The sequence below is a fragment of the Hydra viridissima genome, unplaced genomic scaffold (genome assembly GCF_058129835.1).
Source record: "Hydra viridissima isolate aposymbiotic clone 2 unplaced genomic scaffold, HvirCarnegie_v1 scaffold_10, whole genome shotgun sequence".
NCBI classification, from domain to species: Eukaryota; Metazoa; Cnidaria; class Hydrozoa; order Anthoathecata; family Hydridae; genus Hydra; species Hydra viridissima.
Window position 1 is genome coordinate 5,764,740 of NW_028324309.1, and position 13,020 is coordinate 5,777,759.

At 29.9% G+C, this 13,020-nt stretch overlaps 2 protein-coding genes across 2 annotated transcripts; both read right to left on the bottom strand.

The window, feature by feature from the left end:
- Positions 1–1,774: 1,774 nt before the first annotated feature.
- LOC149882816 (carboxypeptidase D-like) lies at positions 1,775–5,497 on the bottom strand. Its single transcript, XM_090101096.1, has 3 exons — positions 2,814–5,497; positions 2,342–2,622; positions 1,775–2,204 (listed from the first exon to the last, which is right to left on the bottom strand). The coding sequence occupies exons 1-3, from the start codon at positions 3,497–3,499 to the stop codon at positions 1,951–1,953; spliced, it is 1,221 nt and encodes a 406-aa protein (XP_089957222.1). The 5' UTR covers positions 3,500–5,497; the 3' UTR covers positions 1,775–1,950.
- On the bottom strand, positions 4,084–6,625 carry LOC149882817 (uncharacterized). Its single transcript, XM_090101097.1, has 2 exons — positions 5,233–6,625; positions 4,084–5,042 (listed from the first exon to the last, which is right to left on the bottom strand). The coding sequence occupies exon 1, from the start codon at positions 6,474–6,476 to the stop codon at positions 6,162–6,164; it is 315 nt and encodes a 104-aa protein (XP_089957223.1). The 5' UTR covers positions 6,477–6,625; the 3' UTR covers positions 4,084–5,042; positions 5,233–6,161.
- Between the last annotated feature and the right edge of the window lie 6,395 nt (positions 6,626–13,020).

The window sequence follows — 13,020 nt, forward strand, 5'->3', positions numbered from 1 at the left end:
ATCTCTTTGATGAATTGATCAAAGAGAGCTCTTGGCACCTGGAAACATTCCCAAAACATTTTGTCACTTACGTCATCATCGACTTGTTTCTCTTTAAATTGAAAAAAGTACAACTTAATTTTTTTGTCTTTTAAATAAATGTTTATTTATTTTGTCTTTTAAATAAATGTTTATTTATTTTGTCTTTTAAATAAATGTTTATTTATTTTGTCTTTTAAATAAATGTCAGCTTATTTATTAGTAATCAAGAGAAATTTTAATTTTTGAAAAAAATTCATTTTAAAAAATTATCTACAGATACAAATATGTAGAAGAATTCTTAACACTGACATTTTCTGCAGTAAAAACAAAGGAACTTGGCTGAAATTATCGTACCTACCGGGAGTATTCTTTTTTTAGGCCTTTTAACAACAACATTTAAGTCAATATCCTGAAAAAATCTGATTCTTTTTAAGTACCTAAATGTCGAAGGAACCTAAATGTCATCAAGTTTCGTTTACTTTTAAAATAATATACCACAGGAATGTAGAAACAGTCACTTCAAAGCACAACACTGAAATATAACATTTTTTTACGAGTTTGACTAAACTTTTAAAATGAAAATATGTGTAAAAAATTCGTTGTTGATTTACACAAAAATATTGGAGTAAATTTTTTACAGGATCCATTTTTTTAGAACTTGCCAAAAACCATAAACAAGCTAAGATTTCAGTGTAAATTTACGCTGTAAATATGTTTATATGTATATACATTGTCCTTGGTATTTATTAACATCAATGGTGGCGTTAACAGCCAAAGGGGCGGCCTGTAGGAACTAACTCTTAGAAAACAGCAAAAGAAACTCTGAACTGAAATTGTTAATCAGATAATTACATCGATATATATATTTATGCAAAAAGATTCTACTATTCTATAAACAGTAAAACCTTTTAAATAGTGGAGAGGATAAGTCTCATTAAATGTAATTGGTTTAAAGTTTAAAGTTTCGGCCCCCCTGGCTCTCAACCCTTAATTGTGAACAACTTCATAGTTTTAGAAAATATCACAATATATTTTTTTTTTTTTTTTTTTATGAAAACTTATTTATTGCTAAAAAATATGCAAGTTTCAAACTTTGACAAATAAAGTTCTTTCTTTCGAATGATGTTTTAACAATAAATATTGCGCCCGCATTATTTGTACGTATTCCCCTTGACAGAGGTATGCAACTCATGGGCCGACTGCGATAAAATCGTAATAACGAGGGCATTTGTGATTGTTTTTATCATTGGCTGAAGGTTTAAAGATTAAAAAAAATGAAGGTTAAAAAAAGATGAAATTTAAAAAAAATAAAATAAAGTAAGAAAATTAAAATATAAAAGTTTAAAAAAATGAAGATAAAAAAAAATAAAAATAAAAAAAAAGTTTTAAAAATATTTGCTAATTTTAAAAAAAAAAATTTTGTAAAACCGTTAAAAAAAAAAAGGTCATCAACTAAGGTAACTAGTTAATATATTTTAGTATTATGAGAAATAATAGGATTTATAAAATAGTTGGTACCGAAAATTGTACGCAGACTTACTATTTATGCAAAATTTATCGTGCTATAATTGTTAGGCTGTGTAATTAATTGAAATTTAAGTTCTCATAAAAAATATACTAAAAAAGAAAGAAAAAGGTTTTATATTGATTGAATTCATTTTATCAGACATCTAATGAGTTAAAGAGCCGGTCAAAAATCTAATGACATTATATCTACAAGGCCCCCTCCCCCTCCCACCCCCCACCCCCACCCCCAAAAAAAAGGTTATTAAACAAAATGCATAAAAATCTTACAATAGTTGTAAAAATTTACTTTATAATTTGACACAATAATGATGCTTGACGATCTTAAACTTAAAAGCAATTAAGATATGGAAGTATTTTGGGCGATAAAATATTCGAGATCTTATGTAAAGTTTAAATAACAGTTTAAAGGACTATTTCCTGTTCATCTTTCTGTCTCTCAAGATAAAAAAATACGAGATTCTCGCGGTCTTCTAAAACGTTTACTCTTTTGCGTTTTGAAATATATCCTTTTGCAGATGCTTCAACCGTGTAGATACCGCGGAGAAGAAGACGCCAAAATTCGCCCGTCGCTGAAGTCAACACATCTTTATTTCGTCCTTCAACTTTTATGATTGCACCATGAATGGGATGTTGTGAATGTAAATCTCGAACCACACCTAAAAAAAATGATTCTTACAATATATCATAACATTACAATTTGGTTTGGTTAAGTAATTTAAAATAAATTTAGTGAGAGAAGACATCATTGTGAAAAACAAGGATGTTTAAAAAAAAAACAAAAAAACATAACTACCTTTTATTCCCATGTGAGTTCTTTGTATAAACTTAATCAAGGACTGTTTATTATCGGCCCAAAGTTGCTGTAGTTGTTCAGCGGGTGGAAATTTAACGCAACTCAGCTCTATTGTTATTTCGAAACAATTTGTATATCTGTAGTTATAATCTTGCATACTACCTGCAACGATGTACCAAAATGCACCATTAGTAATTCCGTTTTCAAAATATTCCCTCCAATCACAAGTATTACCTAAATGCATTGTTGGATGAGTTTTGGCATACTCTAGCGACATAAACCTAACATTAAAAAACAACTTTTAATAATACGAACAATAAATCGTCTCATTTTTATGTAACAACCAAATAATGATTGTATTTTTGCAGCACGACCTACAAACTATTTTTACTCTATTTTTGCTCAGATATCTTCTTTAATTTTTTTTCATTCTCTAACAATTATAAAAAATTTTTTATATATATAAACATACCTATAAACATCATCGTCTGGAGACATTCCATACACGTTTTCTACAACAGGCTTAAGTTGAACATTGTCATACGGATAGTTAACAACTAATGCCCCCCCATGAAGACTTGCAGAAAGTACAAAAGGATAGGTTTTTAACCATTCTATAACAGCCCTTGTCTCCTTCTGTAAGGGGTAAACTCTTTCATCAAATGGATCAGGAAAATTTCTGTTCAAATCAGCAAAATTTTTGTTGTAACGGCCAGTATTGAAATCGAATTTTTTTCTTGTTCGCCTCGCAATTTCGAACCCGTCAGGGTTTAGTGAACACATTATGTGAATCCGAGTGTTGTTGATAAGTTTCGTTATTGTTTGGTTCGTGCCGTACGAAGTCAGTAAATACTCAACCAAATGCAAGAGTACCTCTTTCCCAACAGGTTCATTACCATGAATGTTACCGACATATTTAAATTCAGGTTCCAAATACTCGTGTATTCCTGGGTTGTCGCTAATTTCTACAACTAAAAGACTTCTATTTAACGTACTGTTTCCAATACTGTAAAGCCTCGAGATATCTGCATATTTAGTTGTTAAGTTTTTCAATGTGGAGACAAGTTTTTGATGAGAGAAGTATATAAACGGCAAGCTGCATGATACGTTTTCAAAGCATAAAATAATGATGGCAAGAACAGCAAAAATTTTATACATGGCTTTTTTTTTTTCTTTTAATTCAATGCAACAATCAGCTTCATAGTAATAATAAAACAATGCTATAAAAATAGACGTATGAATTCTGAATCACAGTTAAACAAACGACTTATTGCTATCAACGAACAAATGTGGCCCTGGGCATCATTTAAAATATTTAAGAAATAGGTAAAATTAAAACCCCTAATTAAAAAGAAAAAAAGAAGAAAATTTTAACATTCAAAAACATGCTTTCTATTTTTATTAGAACATAAAATACTGTGAGTTTAAAGAGTTTCTTTTAGAATGTTCTAAGCATTAAAAAAAAAAACTTGACGTCATTTTCGGTAAGAAAAACACGACAATATTTGCTTTAAAAATAAAAGGTGTCATTTGAACTTCACAAAAATTTGTTCTTACAGTTCTAAGTAATAAACCATTGCATAGTTACCTGACCAAAAATAAAATCAAAATGATTTTTTACACTTCATAAAAAAAAGTTATGAAATGATAAAACTTTTTTTTATCGCGTAGTTTTGTTTTGACACCTCTCATCACATTTTGTAAAAGTCTTTAAAGCTTCAAATTAATTCGATTGATCAATGGTTACTCGGTTTTTGCTGGAAGGTGTTTTTTTTTTTTCTTTGGTGTAATTCTTGATCTACACTTATTTCAATGCTTTTTCGTACATATAATTTGCCATGCCCTATTTAAGAAGCCGACGAGATATTGTCTGGTGCTTGCACAACTTTTGGTTCAGTTTGACTTGACTTACTCCAGATCAATGATTTGCAAGACAGTTCAATTAATGACGCTTTGCAGGTGCCCATGAAGAGGGAAGCTCTTTTTTTTTCCATCTTGTGTTGGCCCTCACCACATATTTTGGTATTAATGATTATTGTTAATCGCACATAACCATGCTTTTCAAAATGTTTTAACAGTATCACAGGTATATAATTTCGGATTTTTTACAAAAAGTTATTGATCGACTTAAGTTTTTTTTCTCATACATTTTGATCTTAAAATATTTTAAATATTATAACAATAGATAGTCTATATCATGTAAATAAATATAACTTGATTACACTTTTACTATTTCATGGTGCATAATTAAGTTTAAAGCTTGGTATGTGCCGAAATGGTTTTTAACTTAGCGAAGTAAGCGAAAGTAACAGAGCGGGGTTCGCATATGTAAGAAATATAACAATAACTAAAGTAACTTAATACTAAAAAAAATTATGTAAAACAAAAGAAAACAGGTAAATCGATTTTTGAGGTTTATTGGTAACAGGTGAGTTTAACAATACTTTAAAATTGTTAAATATCAAATATTTTAAATACTTTGAAAATTTACAGAGAAGATTCGCAAATGTGAAGAAGGCAAGTAAGAAATTAAATAAAGATACCTAGCTGCACAGTTGACTTTTTTTCTGTACTTTGACAAGAAGCATACTCTTCTGGTTGTAAAGTCCAATACTTGTTGTGGGTAAATGGAAAACGCAAACCAAAAAGGCTTCCAAAAAACTTCTGAAAGTATGAACTTGTTTCCATTTTATCGAATAAACTAACAAAATCAGAAACTGCGATGGTAAATAATTTTAACAAAGTCTCCTAATTCCTCTTTAGAGTTTTTAAACACTAATGAATCAAATGTGTTTGACCAATGTGTTTGGAATTAATGGTGGATTTCATTAATGAGCTGCTGTAATTTGATTAGAGATATCTTAACAAATGATTAATTTCTTCAACTTTACCTTTAACTTGATTTTTCTTTTTAAGATTTTCAGTTTAAATCACCACTTGGATGAGAACAAACGGCTTAAGATCTTTTTGATTCAAAAACTCAATATTGTTTGTTAGTGTTTACTTTTTTAGTTCAAGAATTTTGAAAGTCAGCATTTTTCTTTAAAGGCCTCTTGCAGTTTACTTGTAGGTTACTTGCAGGCTGACATGCAAACAATAAATTATTACTTGCTCATCAGCTAAATTTTTCAAAATTAGTTGAAACCTTTTTTTAGTTTAACGTTAATTAAAAACTCTTTTTAAACATTCTATAAATAATTGCTCTGGTGAAAAATCCACGTATGAAATTTAAGGGAGTCTGGAATTAAAAAAAGAATTTTATTTAAGAGAAATACTTTTACTCGCTTAGGATTTGAACATCTATATCTTAGCAACAAAAATCTTTTTTTTTTTCAGAAACATGTAGCCGATTATATTTTTTATTTATATTGTAAAAATAAATGAAAATAAATTTCAAAATAGTATACAATAATTTATTTCAAATGAGAACAGTTATTTTGACCAAATTTTAATTCCGTCTCAAAAGTTCGGTCACTTAACCAAAGCCACAAATTTAACGTTGAAACAATTTTTAAAAATAATTTTATGGTAAAATAATGATGTATTAAAAAAAAAATAAAAGAATTCTTGTTTCTATGCTTATTTGCATTTTTCGCACTTATCTTACTCATATAGATGTGAAATTGTTTTTAAATTTCACTGTTTACGGTATTTTTCATTTTCAAAACTTCAGGTGACTTTTAACCAAACAATTTTCAATAATTCGCATAAATCTTTTATAGGAGCTCATTTGAAAACGATTCATTAAACCTGGAGCCATCCAATTGGACCGAAGTTATTTTAAAATTTCAATAATTTCTAAGAAAGGAGAAGTTAGAAATCAAAAATCTTTTTTTTTTTCGCAAATATATTTATTTTTGTGACTCTTAATCATACCTGTGTTAAATGTGTTCATTTCACTCTGAATCATTTCAATCTGAATCATTTCACTCTGAATCATTTCACTCTGAATCATTTCACTCTGAATCATTTCACTCTGAATCATTTCACTCTGAATCATTTCACTCTGAATCATTTCACTCTGAATCATTTCACTCTGAATCATTTCACTCTGAATCATTTCACTCTGAATCATTTCACTCTGAATCATTTCACTCTGAATCATTTCACTCTGAATCATATCACTCTTAATCATTTTACTCTGAACTATTTCATTCTGTACTTAGCTTATTTTCAATTTCAATGTTATGCATAGTTTGAAAATTGTTAATTTTGTACGACGAACTATTTCAGTAAATTGCAAATAAACATTACTATTTTGTTATGGATTTTTGTTAAGGATTCTTAAATTAGGTTTTACGAACGTTTTTTTAACTTTTATTTAAAAAAACGTTCGTAAAACCTAATTTAAGAATCCTTTTTTTTTCAATTTATTCTTAAATGACCAAAATTATATGGTGACCGAACTTTTAGACAATATAACGTTCCGAAATACCGTTAGAAGTAAGTTTATAATGTTTCACATAAATTTTGCATAAACATCGAATTAGCAAGATTTTAGTTTTCAGATGTTATTTGATAGCGTAACTTTTTGTAATTTGAGCCTCATTTTTCCAGACAAAAGTGATATCAGAAATAGTGTCTATTGAAAAGACAGAAGAAAATTTCTTACAAACCAAGGTTGAGATTTCGAAACAGTGAGAAGTTGTTATAAGCGACTTAAATAGAAAATTGCTTCAATTTACAATATCGTTAACAGACGCAATTTTGTTGTTTTTGATAAGTTAACCGACGTATTTAGTACAATCAACTAATTTTTGATGTCATTTATTAGCTTACTTTTTATTTTAAACCAATTTTCCCAATTTCCATTTCTTTGTTTTACTATATAAGTTTAACAGAAAAGGTTCAGTGGTGTCGCTAGTGTTAAGGATGGTTAACACCTGTGAGTAAGCACCTAATTTTATGAGCAGTAATAAACATCCATTGTTTGAACAATAAGTCATAAAAAATATTTTACAATGATAAACGATGGTCAGTATCGACATCATTTTCATGACTTCTTTTAAAATCAGCAAAACTTTAAAAAACAGGATCGAAGTTAGAACTAAAACATGTCAGGAAACTTCGTTGACTTCGTGTGGGAGAGTTAACCTCAGGCACAGCAAATAAACTCTTAATATGTATTATGAGTTTATGTCAACTACATATGCAACAAATGGTCAAGGAGCTTTTCAGAACCTTCAACAAACCAAGTGCAAGAGTTAAGTTGTGGTAATAATACTGAAGAAGATAAGAGCAGCACGGATTCTGATGTTCAAGAAGAGTCTTCCCATCTAGAACAACAAACTATGCAGCCATGCTGATGTCAAAAGTGTGGTTTTCAACAAGGAAAGCACCAAATTTTCTTTAAAACTTAGCTGCAGAAAGATTTGGTGTATCCACGCTTTTACAATCGCGAATTAGCAGCGAGTGATCGAGAATGCAGACAAAGTCAAAACACGGCTGAAAAATTCACTGAAAAGGATTCTCTTTAATATGGTGTATCAAATGATTCTCTTCAAAATATCAAAATGGTCCGTTTGAAGACTTCCATAAGAACACAATCTTGGGGTTTTCGCTTGTGACACCGGAATAGGGTCTAGAGGAGTCTAAATTTTTTGGTTGTCATTCTTGACCTAGTTCTTCGGGATTTGCTGAGCTACTTATTCCCAATAGATTCGTAGTCATCTTACATCAACTATCAGTTCATTAAAGATGTTTTGTCAGGATATGAGGGTTTACAAAAAAGTATTCTAGCAAAGAAAAAATACCAACGCGTGATAACCCAGGATGGAGAGACAATATCAGGTTTCTTTTTGAACTCTTTGAAACACATAATTTCTATAAGAAAAAAGGAGAATGCCCTTAATTGCAATGGCATAAGCTGCCCTCCCTTCATAGTGATTGGTGGAATTCACGAGTAATCTTTGGATTGATAATATTTTTTTTCTCCTTCCAAAATGACAGATCAAAAGCACTTGTAAATTCATCGCAACTAGATGGCCAAAGGCATGATTCTCAAATCTGACAAGTATTTTAACAGAAAATTTATAAATAGTATTTCAGAAACTTACATACTTTTAGATAAGTTACTGTGCTCTTTGTAAGCAGTGTTTGTAACAAATGACGTGAATACAACCAAATATTCTTTATAATGATTCCTATATATTACAACACCTAGTGAGATGCGGAAATTTTTTTCACAATCAAACAAAATGAATGTCGTTTCTGAAAATTATAAGTAAAAGTTCATCGGTTAACACCATAGGCTTTTAAATTTAAAAAAATATCATAACCCAAATATATATTTTTCATATGCTGCATCTGTATTTAACATACACTACGAAGCTCTACAAGCTTTAATATTGTAGATCAATCTACTATAGGTTTGAATGAAGAATAAACACATTAAACTTAATAAGCTAAAAATACTCTAAAGGTATCAATTAAACTTAGCTTAAAGAATAACGCGAAAAGTACATTCAACCAGCGGCCATTATTAACTCGAAGGATTAATTCTTACAATTGGGTAAAAAATGAATTTTTGTGTTGTAACTTTGAAATTTCTCCCTTTTGTTAAGTACTTTTAAGTGTTATTCATGGCAACGCACACTGATTAATTTTGGATATTTAGAGGAACAAAATTTTCATCACGGGATTTGAGATTTACTTCTAATGTAAAATTGTAGATGGCGCAGTGTACCAAAATTGAATTTTTTTTTTTTTGATACACTATTTATCATCCTCATCTAGTATTATATCTGGTTCCTCTTAGAGATTAAGGACTTTAGTTGGCAATTAATACTTCTGTCTTACAGCTCTGTTACTTCACATTACATGAACTGAGCAACATTTTCATTAGATCATTGATTTATTTCTAAACCATTTTTCTGGTGTCCTGCTCTCTGTAAAACTTCACATTTTTTGGCGACTTTCCTGTGCATCTCCTAGCATACCAATTTGTAACAAAAAGTTTTCGATTACATCCTTACCGTGTAAGAATTTTATAGGCTTTTGGTGTCTAGTTGTATATAATGAACAACAGGTTCTATAAATTGATATAGTAAATCTGATTGTGTTTATTTTGTAAAGAAAATTCAGTGTTTTCAAAATAACGTTAAACCACTCTATTAGGGTTTGTCGGTCAGTCTTTGCAAACTCTGAGGTATCATTAAATATTATGGAGGTCTACCTCCATAATATTTAATGATACCTCAGAGTTTGCAAAGACTGACCGTGTTCTCGCCATTGGTGCTACCTAAACTAGGTTTTGGAAAATCATCCAAAAAACTAAAGTTGATCTCTAAATTGAGGCTATATGTCGTTTTCTGTCAACCAAAGTTTTCTTACTTTCTTGGCCATGAGCTGCTTATTTTGGCATGTTAATTTATATGACATAAAAAGGACTCTTAAAGGTGTATACAAGCATATTATGACGACAACCAAAAAATTAAATTCTCTGGATTATAAAACCTTGATTGTGATTTTTCAATAACATAGAATTGGAAAGAACATGTTTAACAGATTAGAGTGGGTTGTTTAGAAAAAAGAGCACACTGTTTGTTCTGCCATAGTTTTTACTAAGCAATGCCGAACTGTAAATATTTGAGAATTGATTTTTCATTTGACGGCAATAAACATTCTGTCTATAAGTTAAGGCAAATTCATCTTTGATTATGGCATCAGTTTCTTTAACATACTGCATTCTCATGGGTCTACACTTTCGTATAAAATTAAGGAGTAGATTTTGATTTAAAGAACTCATGAAGATATAAGAATCATCTGAATCAAATGATTGCCTAAATTTTTTTGGCTTCGGTTCCCATCAGCAACCCACTTGAAAGTATTTTCTAAATGTAAATCATCATTGTTCAAAAATTCAGATTGATGACGTAAAGGTGGTACTGTGATTGACAAGGTCTTGTAGAGGAACCTCGGCTGACATCTCTGTGACTGTAACATTTTTTAGATAACACTTGTTTTTTTCTTCAAAAAACTTATAATATTTCAAATGCGTTCAATGTAATATAATGATGCCGAGTCTTTATTCAAATATTGATAAAGCTTCCTTATTAAATTAAGAAATATTTTTTTCCTGTGAATTGCTGTATTTAATTCAGTGAGCTTTATTAGGTGAGGTAGAAATGTTACTCGATAAAGCCCCCTGTAAAATCACAGGACAAGTGAGGTTGCACTCCTGTTTCCTTTATTTAGATTTTATCTCCTCGTTTAATCTTTTGCGTTTATTCTTTGCGGATAAATTACAAAAGCTCGTTTTTGGACGTCCAACTGCTCTTTTTGATACAGTGGTAGAAAGAGTATTAGCATCAATACTAGAGGTAATTATTGTCTGCTGAAGCCATTACTTTTTTTTTTTTCGAAATCTAATACCACCTCAAGAAGAGCTTTGTCATAATCTTGAAGCACTATTACAAAAGTTTTTTATGACTTTTTGAACTCATGTTAAGCTGGTTCTAGATAAATCAGGTTCTCCAATAGTCTCTAAAACATGACAAAATACTATCTCCTTAAAATTCTTGGTTAACGGTTTCATTGACAAATTATTCAATAAAATATCATATAAAGCTGTATTCTGAATCGAATCACCTAAAACAAATGCTTTTTGTAAACCGCAAATTCGCCCAATAAATTTTACAATTTCGGATCGCTTACAACCAATGCAGTGATATCAAATTTAGAATACACTTACTTGTAGATGAAAACGTACAATAACTCACAGTTTAAAAACAGAGTTCAGATCAATGCATCAGTATCAAATCACAATCGCCTAAGTCATTTATGGGGGGTTTTAAATTGGTAGTTATAATGTATGTTTTATACGTTTTTCTAAATTGTGACACAAATCCCTCAATATGAACCAATCAGAAATTAGTTTTTTATTTTAGGGAAAATTTGCAGTGACATAACGGAAATAATAATGATGATATTATTCAGTTGTTGCTTTTTTAATTTTTCTCAAAACATGAAAAATGACTTCGATTGTGATTCGATGACCGCGACGATATTTAATTTGTATATCAAGAATATCCTTAAATCATTCTTCTTCAAAAATAAACAAAAAGTACATACCTTTTTTAATAAGCACCATTTTTTTTAATAAAATTTTTACACCAATAACAATACTAAATAATGTTGAAGATGCGCGTAAATTAGCAATAAATAAATGTTTTCGTTTGAGTCTCTTGGGTAGACAACTTTAAAGCAATCGATTGACTTACAAATTGCACAATGTTTATATTTTGGTATTAAGTAAACAACTTAACTTCAAGTAAAAATATCATGTTTTTAATAACTATCAACACATTGAAAAAAATTATTTCGGATCTTAAACTCTGCAAATTGAATAGTTTACGACGAGTATTCGCGGACTAGGAAAATCTCTTTTTTTGGGTATGGGTTAATTAACGCTGGTCATTTATATGACATTTTACGCGTATATAGCTGTACAGATAACGTGTCCAAATTTCATAAAGAAATAGTTTTTGCAAAACGTATTTAGTTTTTATTAAATGAAAACATTTTGATGAAAAGTTCAAATGCCGTTAGCCGGCAAAATTTGATTTGCTCGAAGACTAACTACAGAAGGTGGAAGAATGTCTTTCTGTTTATTTAACCGTTTTCTCATTTAACCTATTCTTAATCGATTTTTGATAACCATTTTACTATTGTTCGATGGATGTGAAGCTAATTTATCTATGACAATGATTCGATAAAATCATTAAGTACTCGATCAAATGCAAGAGATTTTTTGAAAAATATATTTTTTTTATTTAAGGTTTGTTTTTCTTTTACATAATTAGAAAAATAAACATTACATCGCTTGCGAAATTTCAACAATGTCATATTGAACTATTTTGTTTTCGACATCAATAAAAGTTTGATGCTTCCAGAATACCTACATGTGTTATCCAAAATACCTATATGTGTTATCCAAGACTGAAAAAAATTTTTTGCAAAATTTCCAGGAATTTTTCACCCTTTTTAGTTAACTTTCCCTTTAAACTGGCGATCTTTATACTTCTAAAGATGTTTGATTGGAATAAATCAGGATAAAACCCAACTTTTCATTTAAAAACATTTACCAGAAAGTTTCAAAACAAAAGTCTCGAGGTCCAGAGAGGTTGATTTATTGAATATTTTTACTGGGTGGTCTTTTCAGTTTAATACAAATATCAACAAGGCTCCTCTGACCTCTTTCTTATCCGAAGACTTTATCTTAGTGGGTAACTACTTTTTGTTTGTATGTAAATTATTAATTAGTATATTTCAATGGTGCCTTTTCAGATATAGCTTCCTAGAAACTTTAAAATTATTGCTTAATTTTGCTCTGTGACTTGATAGTTAAAATTTTGTTTTTTGTTTACGTTATATTATTGTGATGGTAACATGTGGGTTAATGGGAAGGCCATGGCCGCCGAGAGGGGAGGGTGGACGGAGAAGATTCCCGGTGCCCCGTGTGTACAAATAATTTTTTAAAATAATTTTTAAAAGATTTAAATAGTTTTGACTTTTAAAAGATTTAATTAATTTTCATTTTTAATTTTCAATGACCAGAGCACGCTTCTAGTAGAACATGGGTATACAATTGATCATAATGAGGGCCCGTTAAGAAAACTTCCCTAGGGCCCGAAATTTCTCTCGGCTGTTATGGGGAAGGCAATAAGTCATTTGACTGA